This window comes from Eptatretus burgeri, chromosome 10, assembly GCF_056783735.1.
Source record: "Eptatretus burgeri isolate ZD-2024b chromosome 10, Ebu_testis_v1, whole genome shotgun sequence".
In the NCBI taxonomy this organism is placed as follows: Eukaryota; Metazoa; Chordata; class Myxini; order Myxiniformes; family Myxinidae; genus Eptatretus; species Eptatretus burgeri.
This window is the reverse complement of record NC_140970.1, coordinates 44,252,700-44,274,393: the sequence shown is the minus strand read 5'-3', so window position 1 is coordinate 44,274,393 and position 21,694 is coordinate 44,252,700. Positions and strand designations below refer to the sequence as shown.

General features: G+C 44.5%; 2 protein-coding genes across 3 annotated transcripts in view; one reads left to right on the top strand and one right to left on the bottom strand.

Annotated features, from left to right (window-relative positions):
• LOC147018441 (membrane-associated guanylate kinase, WW and PDZ domain-containing protein 1-like) overlaps positions 1-11,708 on the top strand; it is a 324,904-nt gene extending 313,196 nt beyond the window's left edge. The window contains exon 23 of the mRNA XM_085898077.1: positions 11,418-11,708. The gene's annotated coding sequence lies outside the window, so the exon portion shown is untranslated. The remainder of the gene's footprint in view (positions 1-11,417) is intronic.
• LOC147018440 (ras-related protein Rap-1b) lies at positions 594-21,378 on the bottom strand. 2 transcript variants are annotated; one of them, XM_085898085.1, is made up of 8 exons: positions 21,186-21,378; positions 18,254-18,339; positions 14,674-14,742; positions 14,205-14,261; positions 13,720-13,860; positions 13,321-13,464; positions 5,135-5,248; positions 594-4,022 (listed from the first exon to the last, which is right to left on the bottom strand). In XM_085898085.1, the coding sequence occupies exons 2-7, from the start codon at positions 18,308-18,310 to the stop codon at positions 5,162-5,164; spliced, it is 555 nt and encodes a 184-aa protein (XP_085754211.1). In that variant the 5' UTR covers positions 18,311-18,339; positions 21,186-21,378; the 3' UTR covers positions 594-4,022; positions 5,135-5,161. The 2 variants fall into 2 exon arrangements, with proteins under 2 accessions (XP_085754211.1, XP_085754213.1); XM_085898087.1 differs by lacking the exon at positions 18,254-18,339 and having other exon boundaries at positions 21,186-21,313.
• Positions 21,379-21,694: the final 316 nt, after the last annotated feature.

Sequence of the window (21,694 nt, the reverse complement as noted above, 5' to 3'; positions counted from 1 at the left end):
AAAGTCAGTCAGAGGCTGCTACCACTTGGTGATACCTGACTCCAGCATTTCAATGATTATACCAAAAGTTCCTGTTCATTTAAATATATCCATCCATCCATTGGGACCATACTCTGTGCAGAGCGTTGGTGCTGCCGAAGCAATCTCCTTGGCTATTGGGCACAATCCTAGACGGGTCGCCACTCCGATGCAGGATACCAGAAAGCTGGCACTCATTTTGCCGACCTCGGAAGGATGACAGGCAGAGTCAACCCCACCTGGTATTAATCCAACATATGAGTGGGATTTGAACTTGGAATCCTTGGATCCCAAGCCCACCACCCTAACCATTAAACCAACACCAGGCATATTTAAATATATGTGAATCAAGTGGAAAAACAGGTTCTACGATTGGATACAGGTCGTTTAATACACTACTATATGCAAAGATGCTCAAGCACAATTTCTTCACGACTAATCATGGTGAGATCACATTTAAAATACATCTTTTTTTTTTTATAAAACGCATTGTATAGCCCTTATTTGGCATTGTATGTCAATAGGATAATGGAAGTGTTAGCTGAAAAGCAGGAATGAAAGGAGGGAAACAGACATCGACCAAACCAAAGTGTATTGGCACCAGGTGGGCTTAAACACGTGCTCATCACAGAACATACTCATAGGAAGTGGGGAACATTTCCAGGCAATGCCATTCAGCTCAAGGTCTTAAATAATCCGAATGGTTGCCAGTGTAGCTGCCTTGCACGTGCAACCGAATCGGACTGAAGATAGGAAAAAAAAGATTCCTTTTTTTGGTGCTTATTTTCCATACAAATTCAAAAGACAATCAATTCTACTACCAAACATGTGCAGTAATCTTACAGCAAAACAACAAATCAACTTCCTCGATGAGGCCTTGCATGGTTTACCAATATGGCAGTGTTCACTTACTGACAGTGATGAACTTTGGCTTGAAAAGACAAATCCAGGATAGAAAGGTAAGCAAAAGTCCAATATAACAGAGCAAGTTCGAAGGAAGTCGGTGAGGCCACAGACACGATCGAGCGAGAAAAGCACAGCCTCGGAGAAGGCTGTACAAAGCCGCTTCAATTCCTATTTGCATTGCATCTGAAGAGTAACTGCCACTCAGGGAGACTACACCATCCAAAAATTCCTAAGGGCCAAAGTTAAAATTTGAATATTTGACAACGAAAAGCAAATTGTGAAGAAAGATACATTTTTTTCTTTTTTTTTAATAAAATGACAAAATTCACGGAAGCAAGAGTAATAACTACGGTGGAACTTAAACCGGCGTTTACATTCCTTATAAATGGCGGTTTAAAAAACAAACACTTGTGGTTCAAATCCAAATAACATTTCATTGCGAAAGCAACAGAGCAAAGAAAAATCAAGATTAAAAAAAAAAAATCAAAAAAAAAAAAGTCAAAGGCCGTGTCGGGATTGCGCAACTTGTGCACATTTACTTTGTGTTAGCCAAAAGGTAGAGGATGCATTGACGCACGGTACCGGCAACTCTGCTCCCAAAGTGGAAAAAAAAAACTAAAACTCTGGCCCATACGGATGGGTTCAAAATGAGCATGAGCATCACAGAAGGCTTCCTCAAGTATGGGAACAACATATAAAATTTTTAAAACAAGAAAACGAGAGAGCGAGGGGAAGAAGAAAAAGAAAGAAAGAAAAAAAATCTACATTATGATCCACATTGATGTACCAACTTGTGTGGGTAAAGAATAAAAAAAAAAAACATACAAATGTACTTTATGAACATAATTGCGCAAGTATATCTTCCCATTGGTAAACAAGCAACGTTAAAAAGCCATACGGAATAATGCTAAGCAGATGACCATACTGAGACGACATCTAGATAAATGAGGATGCAAGAACCGTGTGTGTGTGCGCAAGGGGAGAATTTTAGAATTTGCAGTCAAGACCAAATGTAGAATGTGCAGTTGGATCAGCAACGCAGCCACACCCGCAAGTTTACAGAGTGTGAGAGTGAGAGCAACAAGGTCTGGAAGCATGAGCATTAGATCCACAAAGTAGGTCAAATTTAAGTTATAACTGCGCAAGGATAAACCCCTCAACCCCAATGGAAGGAAGAAGAAAAATAAGGTGCAATCTGACCATGGCAACTTCCAGTCACACATCAGATGTGCTGCAGGCCAGGCGAGTGGAGATGACACCAAAACTGACCTTTTTGAAAGGAAAGAAGAGATTCCAAAGCAAGCAATGTACACCCCAAGACTTGCATTGCTTTTGGCAGGGAGAAGCAGGAAGCATTTTGAGAAAACCTCAGTGTGCAAACATCCCAGCTTACACTTTATCCAGACAAAATGGTTCAGCTGTGTGCATCGGATCCAGTGCTGGAGGTAGTGGACTATAAGCAGTCACACAGCACTAAAACAAAGCGCTTGAACTTGTATTCAATGGTTTTCACTTGACAGGTTAAAGTTTATACACCCTTTCTTCCAGTCCCACTTTCCACAACTTGACCGCCCTCACACCCCGGTTAATGCAACATTATTACAGGCATCGCATACATGGCCTAAAAGTAAGGTAATATCAAAATAAAGATAATAAAACTGCAATCGCCCATAAAACGAATCCCAAGTTACCCGTCTGATGATAAAATGTCCAAATAGGCCAAATCAACCCACCAGATCATTACACAAATTCCCTTTGGAATAACTGGACAGTTATGGCATCAAATATCAGCCAAAAGTTTGGAAGATCCAACATCATCCTCTCTACCATGGGTCAAGGAAGCAACAGCAGAAAGAAAAAAGTGCAGAACTATAAAAAGGTACCCAGGATTGATTTGTGGCAAATCTTACAAACACTGCAACGCATTGGCTCGAGGTTTAAGGGGAGAGAGAGACAGAGAGACAGACAGAGAAAGACAGACAGAGAAAGACAGACAGAGACAGACAGACAGACAGACAGAGAGAGAGAGAGTTTTTTGTCGTCACAGATGCTTGCAAGCAAACAGCATCAACTAAATAACAGATAACAATTTTCAAGTCAAACCATCATCACAAATCAGCAGGCCATATTCTCAGCTACATGGTACTTCGAGATAACTACACAAGGCGGCAACAATTGAGCTCGTTGCAGTCACGGCATAAAACGTCAGTCAGGCTGATGGAGCACAGGTGTGAGTGGAGGGTCTTGGGGAATGGGGTGGTGTTCAAACAATCATACAATCCACATGAAGATCAAAGTTAATATTCCACTGGATGTTTGAGTGAGGGTGGCATCAGATGTCCAAAATAAAAACAATTAAAAAATAATAAAAACCACACAGCAAAGATCCATTTACATGCAGGTTTCCAACACAGAAAACCAGATTCAAGCTTGCGACCAGACACTCTACGGGTAAAGTAAGCAAAGAGATCTGAAAATACTTGTCAACATTTTTATAATTTTTTTCTACTGAAAAAAATATGGAAATCAGAATGTCAATAGAGCATGCACGTGCGGCAAGCGGACTAACAGGCACAAAAGCCCAGCTGGTGGATGGTTGTGTATATACGTGGCTTGAAGGTAGGGCTGGTATCAAACAAGCACCCAGTTCTCACGTCGACCGGCTCCATGTACAAAGAAAAAAGGTTCAAGGGCTTCGCTTTCTGTTTTATGACGGACATTACAAATGGCAGAAAATGAGCCGTAAAGAGGGAGGGCATTTGTACAAAGGCATGGAACGGCAGGAATGGAAGGGAGTGGGGGTGGGATGGGGGACGATTAAAGTTGTTTTAGGAAAGGAGGATAAAGTTTGGGGCAAGTTGGGTGGTGGTGGTGTTAAATAAAAATTCATTGGCAAGCACAGGGAAATGATGAAAACAACTTCATGCAAAGAATTAATGGGCAAAGACTGTGGCAAGATAGTGAGCCTGGAAAAGGGTAACTATGGACAGTGTTTGACCCCCATCCACCCAGTTCCATCATTGAGTCACGAGTAGCAGGGTCTCGGGCTGTGCTCCCGGAATGCCAAATACAAGTGGTCTGAGTTGCGGGAACCCGCCCTGTGAACAGAGAAAAAGTGCAATTAATACAAACATACAACACAGGACATTTCCCTCACACACCAAGAGGATTTTAACAGTAAGCGACTGGATACACACTTTCAAACCGATTTTTCACCTTTGCATATGGAACAAACACCTGGCAAAAAAAAAAATATATATATATATACACATGATCATTTGATGACAAAACATTTCTGGTAAATCATACTCTGTTACAGTGTCGATGCTGCCGAAGCAGCTTTTTGACAAAGGTTGTACTGGGTGGTTTGCCATTGGCTTCTCAGCAGAAGTTAGGTCAGGAATTTGGAATTTGTTCAGGGTACTCCAAGACATGCACAGATGTGTCAGTGCTTCATCCGATTTGATACCAATCCTACATTTTGGTTCCTCATCGTCCCTCGATTTTGTCACATCTATTGATGCAATAAGAACAAGAAAAACAGCAGAGATTGCAGACCCTCACCAGGACTTGTTTTGTGTGGTACATAATTAGAACTGCCACTTTATAAAAGCTGGAAGTGATGACCAGTTCAGCCATTTCAGAGTAGATTTTAAAGGTTTTCTTAAAAAAATAAAAACAATATGGCTGCCGAATCACATGACCGATGACATAAAAAAAAAAAAAAACTTTCTGTGGACCATTTTATCCCAAGATGACCCTCAAAATTCATACTGATTGGATGTAGCATTCTCCATATGCAATTATGACATCATAAAAAAAAACTACACATTCTCCAAAGAATACTTGCTATGTGCCAATTTTCAATTTTTTTTTTCTTTGGTGTGGTTTCAGATACAGAGGTCCAAATCTTTCCATTTTTCCAGCAGCCACTTGACCCATGACGTCATAATCAATAAAATATTCTATGTAAGTAGTCACACCAATGGTGAAAATCGTCTTAATCCGACAAGCAGTTGCGGAAAAAAACATGAAAGTTCTGTGCGGACAAACAAACCAAACAAACAAATGGATCCAAATGCAATACCCTCTCCTTCGGCGAGGGTAATAAGACTCGGCAGCATCAGAACCCGGCTTACATTTTCCAAGCATTGTTGTAGAGATTTACATCACGACGAGCAGATGGCATAATCCGACCACGTGTACATACCTGAGCTTGCGTACCCAGGGATTGCTCTCAAAGGAGCTGGCAGGAAGACTTCTTACGAGCCTTTCTCTCTACCGGGTTTTTCCGGTTTATCTGTCGCACCAGATCATAAAAAATCTACCGGGGAAAGAAGAAAGATGTTTTTTGGGGGGAGGGGGAGAGAGAATGGGTGGGGTTATTGTTAGAACTGATTTCCATCGTAAAAGGCAAGACAAGCGCCTGACCTCACCTACCAAAAAAAGTTTTTTTTTTTTTTTTTTTTCAATCAACTACAATCAATCATATTTATAAACAAAAAACAAAAACACACAACTCGGTAGGGTGCACAACTCTACCAAGCTGTGAAACTGTTTTGTATCCCATCAAAATGCCAGATCTGGATCAGGACCTGAACCAAAACCTAATCGACTTCTACTCATCATCATAATCATATACCCAAATTTAATCAGAATCCATCCACAATTTTTTGAAATATGTGACATTGTGGTTTTGGAAAGCCCGGGGAGTTACATCCAACATACAAATGAATCCGAGTTTAGATCTCAGTAATATTTTAAGATAGTGGCCTGCAAAAGTATTCACCCCCACCAATAATGCTACATTTAGATAAATTACAAATTATATCGAAACAATTTCTCCACATTAACTTTTTCATAACTACTTATTCTTCATATTCTTCTTCTTCTACTTGCATATGGCAGCTTGGCTGCCGGGTAGCTATCATTTTGTTGGGGCGAGACTATGCCACTGATGCTGTGCCCCGATACCAGTACACTGGAACTCATTTTGCCGGCCTCGGAAGGATGACAGTTTGAGTCAACCGCACCTGGTGTTAATTCAGCAGCTAACGGGGCTCAAACTCAGGACCCCAAGATCCCAAGCCAGCCACCCTAACCATTAAGCCAACACGTCGATGGATCGTAGATGGACTGCAATCAAGTCTCAACATAAATGTTCAATTAGGTTCAAGTCAGGACTTTGACTGGGCCACTCAAGAACATTTATTTTCTTCTTATTCAGCCACTCCAGTGTGGCTTCAGATCATTGTCCTGCTGAAATGTGAACCAACTTCCCAGTTTCAGATTCATGGCCGACTCAAGAATTCTTCTGCATTTCGCACCGTCCATTGTCCATTCTATCCTGACAGGGTTGCCAGTCTCTGCAGATGAAAAACAGCTCCATAACATGATGCTGCCACCACCATGCTTGAAAGTAGGGATGGTGTGTGGAGTTCGGCTTGCACCAGACGTAACACTGAATCAGACCAAAAAGTTCAATTTTTGTCTCGTCTGACCACAAAACTTTTCTCCACATGCCTGCAGTATCATCAAGATGATTTTTCACAAACTCCATAAGAGCTTTTAGATGGGTCTTTTTCAGTAATGGCTTCTTTGTAGCCACCTGTCCATAGTGGCCAGCTTTGTGAAGGGAATGGGATATTGTTGATTGAGGAACACTGATCCATCTCTGACAGAGCTTTGCAGATCTTTCAGTCATTGCTGTATTTACAGTAACATCTCAAAATCAGTTTCGTGCTTGCCCAGCTGCTGAATTTGAATGGGTGTCTTAACCTGGGTAGAGTCTGGGGATATGATACATCTACTTCTAAATGATGGATTTCACCATACTCAAAGGGATAATGAAGGACTTTGAAATCTTCTTATAACCCTATCCTGAACAGTGCTTCTCCACCACTTTAATTTTGACTTATTTGGAAAGCTCCTTTGTCTTCATGTTTGCCTTGTTGGTTGATAAAGTGAATTGCACCTTAAAACTCCTTCGAAAAGTGGGGAAGCTTAATCTTGAAGTTAAACCACTGATTACATTGAGGTGAAACCGATTACACTTACTTTATAACCTTTCAAACAAATAATTTGCTCCTGAAATGATTTAGGGTTAATTAGGCAGAGTATGAATATTTATGCAACTGAGAATCATCTGATTTTCTCTGTTAATTTAAGTCACAATACATTATTTATATATTTATATGAAACACACACACACATTTTTTATTTTTAGCTTTATCACTTTGGAGTAGTTTGTTAGACTCTATAAAGTTTGATTCGAAAGAATCATGAAATAAACTCAGGTGGCATAAAAATGTGAAAGCTTTGGGAGGGGTGAATACTGTTGCAGACCGGGCTCGGAGATGAGAAGACGAGGGAGGGGAGGGGAGGGCAGGGGAGGGGGGGGAGCTAGCTCGGGTTCCCACAAGACTCTCCGGAATCACAGGCCGTCGCTCACGGATAACTCCGTTACGCGGCGGGTCGCTAATCAACCGTGAACGCCAATAACTCAACCACGTGACTTAGGGTCATCAGTCTAATGAATACCGGTTACCTAATGGTCACATGATTAAATTACCGGGGGACACCCTCAGTACACCTTGTTAAAACCGGATCACCTTGCCGGATCAGATGCAGCCGAGAATAACTGCCCAAGGACGAACCTGCTAGAAAACATTGTTGGGGGATAACGTCCCGGCTAAGCTAGGATATGAACCATGCTGGACGAATGAAGGAAAAGACGAAAACGACCTGTGAACATTTCTACACAATCATTTATTTACAATTAGCAAGGAAAGTTATGTGGCACAGTGAATGGGGTTTAATATTATGAACAGCAAGTAAGGAATTTGTGGGGTGCGACAAAAGACAAGCAATTTACAAAAGCACACACAGAGCAGACTTATCCTGTTATATCTTCTACAATCTTAACTTGCGCTATGATAGGCACCATCACGTACACACACACACAGACCCGATGAAGATTAGTGAGCCAGAAGGAAGGAGAGCAGGTAAGAACTAATGGTCTCTCAATACCTGGCATGGCCGGCTAACCGAGCATCCCAGTACGCTCAGTTTGAGCGATCTCACCTTGAGTCGGCGCGTTATCTCCTGCTTAATCACTGTCGGGGCTCATGGGAACGTGTGCTCCGCACTGGTCCCAGAACAGAGTCTGTGACACACCAAACCCGGGTGTAGATGCAGCGACAGGCAGATAACGAGGAACGGTGAAGAGAAGGCAGAGAGAAGCGAAGGAGGGGGTGAGGAAAACAGGTGAAGACGAAGGCGAAAAAGGAGGGGGAAGACAGTGGACAGCTTTGCGATCCGACTTTTATAAACTCCGGGCGAAGGGTGGGGTGACGACCTGAAGCGACGTGTCGTGATCCGAATTGCACTTCCTTATTGGGCCACGGTGGTCATAGCCCCGCCCTGCCAGGCTCCTCGGGCTGGAAGCGGTCTCATGCGTACATCCGGCGTGACACGGCCCGGAGCCTCGCACCACCACCACCCCCCTCCCCACATGCACACCCCTGCCCCCCCGGTCCCGTATGCGCTCCGTCCCACATGCACCCACCTCCCCCACCTCGCCGCCCGTTTTGCAGTGTTCTGGTAACTAGACAAGGGTCGCATCGGTCCCTCGCGCCCATTCGGGGCATCCCCGGTGAGATGCAGTTGGTGCTGTTAACGTGCCTGGCTTGTCCCCACACCACACGGCCTGAGTTGCCACCTCCGTTTGGTGGCGAATTGTGTCGACGCGAAGGTGTGAGGAGGCGTGGGATGATTTTTCCTGTGTGTGGGAGATGTTGGTGGTCAAGGTGGTGAGTTTTTGGTGAGCGAAGGTTGAGCAAGGTGAAACGCCGCTATGAATTGGCGTGCAGATTTTGAATGAAAGGGCACGCCATGCATGTGCCAGGCAGTGAGTTTGTTCATGTGGTAATTCTCTCAGGTGGATGCTTGATGTGTGAGTTTGACTTGATTTGCACCATGGATATAAGGAAAGGGTTGGTTGGAAATCAGGATCGAAGAAAGATATAGTTATTACACCGAGCTATGAGACCCACACAACGCACTTCGTCCCATTAACCCACTCGACATGAGGGGAAGATCTGACTGCACGAAGCCCAACAAAATAACTGCCTGGGGATCACTATATGTTGGGTGCCATTGCATTAGAGGCATGCGGTTTTGTAGAACCACAACAATACTTTTGTAGGCCACTGTAAATCACCTTTCCCCTCATATCAGTGGACAGGGAAATGCAGTGCGTTTGTGTAGCAGGTTTGAATTCCCTTTGCAACTCTTTTCTAGATCCTCTGTCTTCTCAAATCCCATCTAATCTCTTTCTCTCATTCTCCGCACCTAATTTCAGTGCATCTTTGCAACACACAAACCCCATTTCATTACAAGACCACCCAACAAAGCCAAATCATCCGGTAACAAGAGAACATCCAATGCCTGATGGACGGGCTCTGTCGGCAGGAAGTGCGAGTGACCCACAGAGGGTGCACCGACACGCTGTGGAGCTATACCCCCTGGACAGACCACTTATTCCACACCGATTCAAGTGATCTTTCTCTGGCTTTCACCAATTCTAATCATTCACTTGAATACACAAAGAGCTATCAACAATTTCCCCTCGACTCATTCAGAGCAGGGGCAATGATACGCATTACGAACCATTCAGCACATCTCCCCAAACAGCACATTACACCATCAACCTTTCTTCTCCCTCCCCCATCCCCCTTTTCACGTTAGGAGCACGTACACTCGCAGGTTTGTGTCGGGGAGTGAGGGGTGGCCAACGAACCCCACCTTCTTTATCTTTGTGTCCGTCACACTTACTTATCCAACTTCCCAGAGGAAATGAGGAATCTGTGTCTGTACATTTCATCACAAGTCTAAGGGGGCTTACATGTATAAGGGTAATACTTTTGTGACATTGCATTGCTTATAAATATGTGCTTTTGTTTAACAAGACCTTTCGTTTCCGACCTGCTTGAATGGCTCTTCCTCCATTGGTTAGACACAAGAGTGCAAATAGTGGATGGGACATTGGCTCCGCGGATTCAATACGGTCAGACTAGCAGACGTTCCACTTAAGGTTCTGCTCGGCCATACTCTATTGATAAATATGGATGGGGCTTCGAGAATATGGTTCCCTATCTGTAGGACATTAGCTTGCAGGGAAGGTAACAGAGGAAGTGGACACGAGGACCCCAACTAAATTATGTCTGATGACATCCATGGTTGCTTAGCAACCCCTCATGCGGAGTTATCGGCAGCTTGTCGGCTTCAGGGTCAAAAGGTCAGGAAGCGGGTCCGAGAGGCCACTTGTGACCCGGCCAGAAAACCAAAAACATAATTTTTGGCCCTATCGCAATTGTGAAAAAAAAAATACTGAGATAGTCATCGTCAAATCTTCACCAAAATCAAATAGATTATTCCTTGTCAAACACTAAAACTACCTACCAAGTTTTGTCCGAATCCATCCACAACTTTTTGAGATATCCTGTTCACAGGCAAACAAATCGACATGGGTAAAAACAACCTCCACCCAGCTTCAGTGGTGGAGGTAACAAATTTTGGGCATAATACAATGACATGGCAATGTGCAAGGGCAGGATTGCTTAGCAACCAGATTGCAACTCAGTAAATAAAACAAGACTCGGTGGCATAGTGATTTGGAGCATCTGCCCCGAGTATGGAAGGTCGTCAGTTCGATTCCGACCCTGGCAGAACATACCAATTACAATGGCAGTTGGTAGAGCGCCTAGCTCTGCCAAACTGAACAGTTTACGTTTTGTATCCCACCGATAGACCAGATCTAGATACGGACCTGCACCAAAATCTAATCAGCTTGTTCTTATCACCACACCAACTTACCCACTGAGTTTTGTCGCAACTTGCCCACAACTTTTTGAAATACCACGAGATTTTAGCCCCATCTCTCAACGGTAATGAATCGCTGAAAAATATATATATAAAATTAAAAAAAAAAAAAATTTGTCATATCCCGATCCAAATCTTTACCAAAATCGAATCGATTAGTTCTGTCACACACCCATCCTGTCCACCTCGCTTCATTGAAATCCATCCATACCTTATTGAGATATTGTGCTATATATATATATATATATATATATATATATATATATATATATATATATATATATATATATATATATATATATATATATATATATATATATATATATATATATATATATATATATATATATATATATATATCGGTTTTAGCCCCATCTCTCAATGGTGAAGAATCACTTGAAACAATTCTCGGATCTTCACCAAAATCTCATCAATTTGATCTTGTCACAGACCCAAACTGCCCACCAAATTTCATCCAAATCAGTGCACAACTTTTTGAGATATCCTGTTCACAGACACAAAGACAGGGGTGAAAACAACCTCTGTCCACCTTCGGTGGTGGAGGTCATAAAGTGGTATGTGCCGCTGACCCTTTGATGCTGTATTTACAGGACGACATGGGCCTTGGGCATCCAATGGGGGAGGTCGAGTGGGAGGCTTTTTCCTCAATCGACGTGCTGACTCCGGAGGAAAAGAAAATTCATAAAGATGACGTCATTCATGCAACATTTAAATGCCTCCAAGTGAATGAAAGCCGCGTGACAGCGGCATTGCACCAAACTGCAAGTCCTGCATTCAGCTAGTTTATTCACGTTTTGTACCATTATTTCCTGACAGCTTACTTTTTTAATGTATATTTATACTAGTCACGTATTTATGGAGTAAAAGCACCAATTAAAATGTTATTATGGAACCGAACAGTGTTATTCCCATTAGATCTGCATGCTGTGTTGGCCAATCAAGCGGTCCGGCAAAACGCAACCTCACGATCAAGTGGTATCCTGTATTTAGCAAAAACCATTCAACACCTCATTCATTGCAATTGGAGAAACCTCCAAGAAAACAAGCAAGTCCCTCCTCACCCAAAGTCATCAATTTCACCAGATCCCAGTCAAATGAATGCCATTTTGACAGAGGAAGTCACTGAAGCACATCAAACCCATTCATGGTGAATGATGATCTCACTGTCATTGCACGCACGTTACTGAGATTAGGATATTCCAGTGTTGCTACGTTATTGCATGCCAGCTTCAATCAGCTGCACTTTACTTCTTTATCAAATACATTCGCAAAGGATGGCACAAAACACGGCCAGTTCTGCAGAAACAGCAATTTCAAACCGTGCGTGAGAGTCCCCCCCCCCAAAGGACATGAACCCCAAAACCCAGTTCTGTGCCAACCTTGGAAACCCAGCATTCCTGCCCAATCAGACCTTGAAACAGAAGAAAAAGCATTACTCACACCAAACTATTCTCCCAAAGGGTAACAAAGTGTCCCGAGCATCTAAAAATAAGGGCGAGTAAAACTTGACAAAAACACAAAAGCCATTTCATCTGGTCAGCGTTATCTCCGCTTCAGTCCAAGTTGCACGTCTAATGAAGAGAAATGACTGAATTTAGTAAAAATTTACAACAGTGCCCCGAGCCAACCGCAAAACTAGAGCCAAATACATCAAACGCTTTAAAGGAAGGACTTGGGCCCAAAACGTCGCTGCTACCTTTTTCCTCACGGCAGTTAGCACGCCCCTCGCAATATTCCGCTGTCAATCATAATTAACGCGACCAATCACTGAACCGAGTAGTCTTCCTCGGTTTACACTTGCATTGTGATGGCACAAACAAACACCAAAACCCAATTCCAATGATTTCAAACAACTTAATGAGAAACAAAGTGAAATTTACAATGTTAACATCCAATAAGATTATCGGGCAATTAGATGAAATTTTATTGAAGGTTCTCATAAACTCTGGATCGAGCTCCAAAACCCAGACGATACGAGGTGGGAGGGGGGGGGTACGATGCAAAATCCAAAGCAAACATTGCAAGAATAAGGTGTTTGTACATCCCTGTAGTATTGTAGCTGTATGACTGCCATTATGGAGCATATGATAAATTGGAAGGAGGGGGGGGGGGCACAACACATTTGATAAAAGTTGGACAAATGCCTCCCCCCACCGCTCCCTCGTCTCCAGGTGTCTAAGGCTCATGGGCGAGATTGCAAACAAATCTTATGCAGCACAAGGACAATAGGAGACATCTGTGTATCTCTACAGTATATACAAGGATATTATGAGACACAAATCAACAAAGCAACTACAAACTGAACCAACGATCCAAGAATCACAAATCTTGGGTTAAGATGGTTTCAGGCCAAGCCACACCAAACCTAATAAAATGACGATTCAGTAATTCGAAACAAACTGTGGATGTCCAAAGACTCGACGCAAAAGGTACATTTGGATGCAGAAACGCTTTTAATAGCAATGAATAAGCATTTCCCCTCATGCAACGAACCTCATTAACGTTGATTTTGGCCTTAGCAGAGGACTCGACGAAGGCACAGCTATTCCACTGGCGAGCTAGGTTGTGCCCCTGGTCTTTGCCCACAACCCTCTCATCCTCCAGGTCACATTTATTCCCAACCAGGATCATCGGAACCTGCGGGGAGACGAGAGCTTGTGGAGCAATGCTCAAGATGGTACAAGCTACAATTGGCTTCAGAACTGTGCCCTTCAAGCCAACTTTCACAAAACACCAAACCCTGGCAAGGTCAGCACAACTTCAAGGCAGCAACCGAAATAAATAAATAAATAAAATTTGCCCCTTGCAGACAAGTTTGCTCCAAACTCAAGCATATCCACATGCAGCAAACATGGCACAAATTTATACACATAAAATGTCAGATTGCCGTACATCCTCGGCGTCCTTGACCCTGAGGATCTGCTCACGGAGGTCCTGTAGGTCATTGAAGGTGGACTGCGCAGTGATGGAGTACACAAGAACAAAGCCCTGTCCATTTTTCATGTAGAGGTCCCGCATTGCTGTAAATTGTTCCTAGTGGACAGGGCAAACAACAGAACTCCACATATAGTCGAAACACAATGCACAAAAGCAGCACAAGGACATTATAACCGCCAGTTTTTCAAGCATGAGAGAACGGATGTCTTTGAGGTCTTTGATGCTACGGCTTGGCACGATGCTTCACGACAAAAACCTCACACAAACACGAAACTCCTCCTGTGCTCTCAGCAAGATGTGTGGACGAACAGAACATCATGTTTAATCGCATGAAGCTCTGACCAAGATCAGTCAGCTATGGTCAGAGGACGTATGCATACACGAGGTCATACAACAATACACTGCTGGAGCATCAATAAATGGATGCAGCAGTGACTCACCGTGCCAGCTGTGTCCAGGATCTCCAGCATGCACTGCTGTCCATCCACCTCGACTTGCTTGAATATGAAACACAAAAAAAAATAAACATAAAACACAGGAAGATGGTGAGCTTGCAAGGTCTGCTCTCAAACTCCTACACAGGCACCCCCCCCCCACCCCACTCAATCCCCTACCCCCAACACAGAATCAGAGCCACCTGAAAATTACATTATTTGAGAAATCACACGCAAACACTCCTTGTCAAACATCTAATGGGATCTACAATATCACAACATGGATCAATTACAGCGAGCTCACACCTACTATGAACTGTGTACGGCCCGCAGCTAGATGAGAACAAGCGGTAGCTTCACCTACAGCAGCAAGTACTGTACTCTATATGCACAGATTCTCAGGTGAGAAAGTTAAATGGAACATTTGGGAGTCAAGCTTCACCGCTGGGTATACGTTGAACAACAAACCACCTACCTTCCTGTAGGAATCTTCAATCGTTGGGTCATACTTCTCCACAAAAATTCCTTGAACAAACTGCACTGTCTGCAACATACAAACGCTCATAAAGATGCCGTTGCTATAATTGCATCTTGCACATTGACCCAATGAATCAGCACACGAGTAACGAGGCTTAAAGGTCAGGTATGGATGTGTGTGCTTCAATTTGGGAAGAATAAATCAAAGTGGAAGGAAATTTAACACGTTGTACACGTTAATGAGAACAGCTTTCCGTGGCGTTGAAGCTGGCGATCGCTTCCCCCCCTTTTTGCTTGCATTCCTACAAGGTATGAGTTTCAGATGCATTATATAATGCCACGTAACCAGAGATCCTTGTTTTTTTTTTTTGCCAATTGCGTTATTGGTAGGAATACTTCAGGAAAGCAGAAGTTGGATGAGGGCGAGCAGAGCATCGATTCAGTACTTAGTCACGCAACCTGTCATATGAACAGTGTAACGACCGCTGCGACACAGATTCATGTCATCACCCACGGTGAAGCTGCACAGAATGCGTCAACTGTGATGGTGTCTAAGGATTGCTGTGCAGACAAGAAAAAAAAACCGAAACTACTCGACAGCGTCAATGGATACACAAGGAACGGGGACACAGGAGGCCATTTTGTCAACTGCATCCGTGCTTCACAAACACCACAACTATCTTTATCTGCTGAATTTCACCAATGGATGGGGGAGAACAGTGGGGCGGGTACAGAGACGCCACAAAGGAGTTTGCTATTTATTTTGGGAAAAAAAAATATATTCGGGTCGAAGGGGGTTGTAGGACAAGGAATGAACGAATACAGACAGCTCATTGAACTTATGACGAGGTACTCTCCCAGACATCACAATCTTGCATCCGCATCCATGGCCAAAAAAAGAAAAATTCTGGGTTTCCATTAACATACCCCTCAATGCAGGGTCATTGGTCAGGATGTGTGCGTGTATGAAGGTATTGTTATGAATATGGAAACCATGCGCACTCAACATTCAGGTCCCAAAGTTAGTTATGCCGGTAAGTACGTGTGGAGTCAGGACCCCGTCCTTTTGTTTAGCGGGAGGATTAAATGTGTGCGTTGTGACGTCTTTAGTTAGGTTTTTCATCCAACGAGGCATCCCAAACCTCCCCATCACGCTCCATCACCACCCGCTGGCTGCTCGTACCTTGACTTGCCGAGAGGGGGGCCTCGCGGTTCGGTTCCGGTCCTCGCAAACGAAAGTTTTTGTACGGTGGGCCTTTCAGGGCAGACCCTCTTGCTCTGCGCGAGGCCACGTGAAGAATATGGGGTCTTCGAACAGTGGCCACAGCTCCGCCCCGGTAGGGTGCAGCCGTAGGTCAATGAGGGACAGACAGCGAGATGATTCGCGCCAAGGCCCCTCCCCGTGTGGGAGGAGATGTGTGTGTGTATATTATATATATATATATATATATATATATATATATATATATATATATATATATATATATATATATATATATATATATATATATATATATATATATATATATATATATATATATATATATATATATATATCCCCGAGCAGACTCTGTTGTCGTCGTTGTTGGCATTGGCGCTGAGAGATCTGGAATAGTTGAGTGGTTACAAGTTGGTTGATGGTGGTTGGGCTGGAGAGTGAGTGAGCGAACCAGCCTGTTCATGGAACCTTGGTGGGTCCCGTCCACGACCCTGATCTCAGATTGCTCCACGCGGCTGCCGCCACGAGCCACGAGTCCCACACGTGTGGCTGGGACCTTCGACGACCCACAGGTGCCCATCCGAACTCTGACCCCCAGCTCATCTCTCTCATCGGCTGGTGGGTCCAATAAAAACTCCGAGGTTTCTTTTCTTTGTGTGTGTGTGACTGCATGTGGGCCCGTCTATAAGTAGAATTGAGTAAGTGCTTTGAATCATTGTAAATTCCTGCTCTGCATATTCGCTTCAAGTCTTGCTTCCTTGTCTTTTATTGTAAATAAATTATTAGAAACGTTCCCAGCTCGTTTCTGTCCTTTCTTTATTTGGTCCAGCATGGTCCAGGTCTGAGTTCAGACGGGGTTTCATCCACGATAATCCGTTAATCCTAGCCGGCACGGCTTTGGCAGTTTCTGCTCGGCTGCAACCGAACCGGAGTTGGTAGTCAGTGACCCGGTTCGAGAAAGACGTGCCGAGGGCGTGAATCTCCGGTAGCCAAGACTGCATGGTTATTTAGGTATATTGGGATCTCGACAATTAACCCTACGCCACGCGGTCGAGATGTTGGCGTTTCACGGTCGATTAATCGACCCGCCGGTTTCTGAGTTATCTGGAGCGACGGCCTATAATTCCAGGGAGACTGGTGGGAGATGGCATTATATGTGTGTATGTGTGTACGTGTGTGCGTGCGTGCGTGCGTGCGTGCGTGCGTGCGTGCGTGCGTGCGTGCGTGCGGGGGGGGGGGGCAGTGATTTCCCATTTCAAAAAATTAAAATAAAATGGTAAGTTCCATTTATCATTCTCAATGGGAAAAGAAGCATATTTATCTGTGCACTTGTACTGGGGAAAATACCATTTTCCTTGAGTCTCCACACCCCATATGGTGCATTTCACCACCAGAGCAACACAAACGTAGAGAATGATAATATAAACGGCAGGTCGGAAAATGTTGAAACCATATCCACGAAACGTAACACTCTCCACTAAACTTGCATTGAACCCGTTGCTTCACTGGTGATAGTTGAACAATGTAACTTGTATGCTGCAGTACAGCAAACTTGATCAACAGCATTTTGTTTGTTTTTTTATTACTCTTGCAGAAGCATTTTGTTTTACTGCGAACAACCCACCAGTCTTTTTAGAAAGACATGCTTATTCACCAAAAATCAACATTATTAATTTGATTAATATTCCCAGGGATCACAGCTTCTGTGGGTTTTTCTCTTTCAAAGTTGCAAAATGTAATTTGCAGCGAGTCTTGAATAGTAAACCGCCGTAAAGGCGTAGCTCGACGCAAAACCGTAACGACGTCCTGCTTATTACACCACCATCTTACTAAATCTGCATTCAGCCCATCGCCTATGGACGTCAGTCAGTCAGTCAGTCGGGTTATGGTGTTCAACTGCCGTCAGCAAAGCGACAAGACGGTTTGAGGGTGGGAAATCTGGGACGTGCATGTCCGTTGAGGCCGAGCTTCACGCTCGATGCAACATCATAATGATGTCCCAGGGAAAAAAAAAATTGTAAAACATAAAACATTTTAAAAGAGTGCGACAGACCGAGGAAGACAAAGAGACAGACAGAGATAACCGGCTGCTTGTTAATATATAGATCAATGTTGACACCCGCTCCCACCCAGAATGGGTCAGTAGTAACGTGCAAATAAATGTCATCCCTCCCAATGGAATTGGTCAGTAGGCAAGATGCGCAGGCAAAAAAATAGCATTGTGGAGCTACGCTCACTAGGGGAGCGATTTGCAGCGCATTCCCATTGGTGTGCACAAGTCTTGGGAAACAACGCAGAAAATGCACAGGAGCACGAAAAAAAACGTTGCATAACCGAAAGGTGCGAACAACGGACTCACCAACGCGGATTTCCCGACACCACCAGAGCCCAACACCACAAGCTTGTATTCACGCATCGTGCCGATCTCGCCAAGTCAAAGCAGATCTGCACACATCACAGGCACCTACTCAAACACATGGGACGTTCCCACCACATGGCCAGCGAGATGGCGTGGGAAGCAGAAACTGTCGCAGGATGGAAACTACCACAATTTCACAAAACACTCACATTAAAAAGTGACCACTCCAAGCAGCATGTGTTGCTTTTCAACTTGCCAGGTGACCCATCAAATAGATTTCGGGTTACACCGATTACAATGTGGGGAGGGGGGGGGACACAAACACAAAATACAGAACTACTGACAGGTAAGAAAGGTTACCTTTCTCAATTGACTACGATGCAACTCGATTACTGCTGCTTTTAGTTAACAAGCATCCTCGGGGATCTTTGTTGTTGGAACAAAGTTGGAATCGTACGCTGACCAAGCACGCTGGTACGAGCCGATTTGGCTAACTTATAATAACCAGTGATTTACTGTTGATCAACCCTCGCAATATTTACCATTGGAATCAAGTTTGCTTCAGGACACACACCATACACACACACACACACACACACACACACACACACACACACACACACACACACACACACACACACACACACACACACACACACGCACTCACACCTGGGTGGGCAAATTTAATGGTGCAGAGTTGTAACAGGCACAGCAAGCACACCCCGAGGAAGCAGGTGGCAGGGACAAGTGTGAAGACCAGCGCACTTGCTACCTCCAACTTGGGCAAGAATATGTAATTTGTTTAATGCATCAACAACTCTCGTTGTCTTCATCAAAGACACTACATGCTCTAAATGTCCAACAATGACCAATGCTGGCAGAAGGGTCCTCCGGCTTAATGACATTCTGATGGACGGCGCGTGCCCACGCACGCACACACACACGCACACACACACACGCACACACCCCTATTAAAAATCAACAGAAGTCATCACAGCATGAGATGTGGGGCAAAGTTACCCAAGCTTGCGGAATATCGTTTACAATGTGTGCAAACGAGGCATTCAGAACAGTCCCCGCACGATGCTCGACCAATATCGGATGGCAGGGTAATGAAGTCGTACGCGCACAAACAAAGAGTTATATCGTATAACATTCCTCAACTTACCTGGCGCGCACGAACAATCACAACAACCTGGTGGTTGTCACAACACGTTCATGTGGCGAAGCCTTTGCTCGACGCATTGTGGTGCAAGTGGTTAAACAAGAACCAGCAAATCAAGTGAGGGATGAACGGAAGTGTGTGACAGAAAAATAATTAAAAAAAAAGAAAAGAAAAAAAAAAAGAGACGACACCTAGGTGTGCGATTAAATAAACAAATTAGACACATTCGGAAAAATAAACAGCACCCTCCCCCTCCCCAATCGCACACCATCCATCCAACCTATTCCATCCATGAGGACCATACTCTGTGCAGAGCGTTGGTGCCGCCGAAGCAGTCTCCTTGGCTATTGGGAACAATCCTGGACGGGTCGCCACTCCGACACAGTATACCAGCATGCTGGCACTCATTTTGCCGACCTCGGAAGGATGACAGGCAGAGTCAACCCCACCTGGTGTTAATTCAACAGCTGAGCGGGATTTGAACTCAGGACCCTAGGATAATCGCACACCCTAACCCTCTTAACACCCTCAAACAAAATACAGTCACCTGGTCACAAAAAAAAGCACCAACACATCAGTGCCCCCCCCCCCCCGTGCATAACGACAGGACAAAGCATTCCATCGTACACATCCAACAAGCCAGAGCGGGATTCAGACCTGGAACTGCTGTGAAGGATCCTTACAAACAAGCGTGTGGTGCGGTGAACTTCTCTACTGTGGCTCTTGTGTTCTCACCAAGGGTCTTAAACCACCTCGATGGTCAAGAATTAGAGAGCAACAACAATATAATATATACAATGTATACAATGTATTTGTGGACAAGCCTGGTGTTGGCTTAGTGGTTCGGGCAGCGGCTTGGGATCCCAGGGTCCTGAGTTCAAGTCCCGTTGGCTGCTGAATTAACACCAGGGGGTCGACTCAGCCTGTCATCCTTCCGAGGTCGGCGAAGTGAGTACCAATGTACTGGTCCCGGTGTATGCCCCGGTTAGAATAGGTATACCATATCCCTGTGTGTCGTAAGAGACGACCAGGGTTGGCGTCAGGAAGGGCATCCGGCCATAAAAACATTGCCTCAAGAAAAAAAAAAAGCCAAACCCTGCACAGCAGGGAAAAATGGCTGTAAAAACGGTCATTTTTTTTTTTTTTTATATACAATGTATTTGTGGCAAGATTGTGCTTCACTCACAAGCATGTGGTATCCCGATCCAGGAGGAACGTGCCATGTTGTCGTGTGTATCCGCTTTATCGTGTGATGCACACACAGCCGGCACGACATCGTGACCAATCAACGGGTGTTTGCCATGAGCGGACGCGTGCGATATCGGGGTCTCGCAACCCCGACCTGGTTACGCAAGAACATTATTAAATTTATCATGGGAGCCAGAAGTCGGACACGACTTGCCGTAACTAGGTAACCAGATACCAGGTCGAAAGGAACAAGGTTTACAAACACCATCAGTTAACCATTTAGGGCCTGCTAACTGTGCACGACGAGACCACACTTCGGAACCCGGTCGGGAAATGAGACCGAAGAGTCAAAGAAAAATTGCGATGAGAAAGAGCTTTTGATGTCCGAGTGGGGGGGAAGAACAGAGTGTTCCTCGGGAGATGTGAACCACGTAAGCCCTTCTCACCTACAAGCCCGAAAAGGGAAGCGCCATTGCTGCCCTGCGGCCTAGTGCAGCTTCGGCTTTTTCCGTTTCGTCCTTCTCACTCAGGCGCTATCCCGTCCATCTTTCCCAACGAGACGGCGGAACGTTGACTTACCGGAATGGTGGCGTGAATCGCCGTGTCCAGAGCGCCTCGACAGCGCCAACCGTCCACCAGCACGGACCGACTCAAGACGAGACGGGGGAACAGCCGCGCCCAGCTTGGACCCGCTTCCTGCCAGGGCCGAGGAGATGCGGAACACGTGACAAGAACGGAGCAACGCGATTGGACGGATTTACAACGGAACGAAATGGCCGTCCAATGGGTGATTGGCTTGTTGGATTTTTCACCTCGCACGCTGTGGTGTGTATCTTCTCTTCAAATCTGGGCCCTCCGACGCCTTTATTCCAATTTATAACACACACAGTTCCATGGTGACGTACGCATATTCAGACTATTTAAAGACCTTCACGGACGGATCTTTACAGAGGCGATGAGGCATGAAATCCAATGATGAGCCAAGTTAATGAACGAGGTGCTCGGCATAAATACCAGAATAAACGCGAGCAGCAGCAAGATTTTTATACGAAATATTCGATGAAAAAAAAAAAAAAGTACAAAATTCC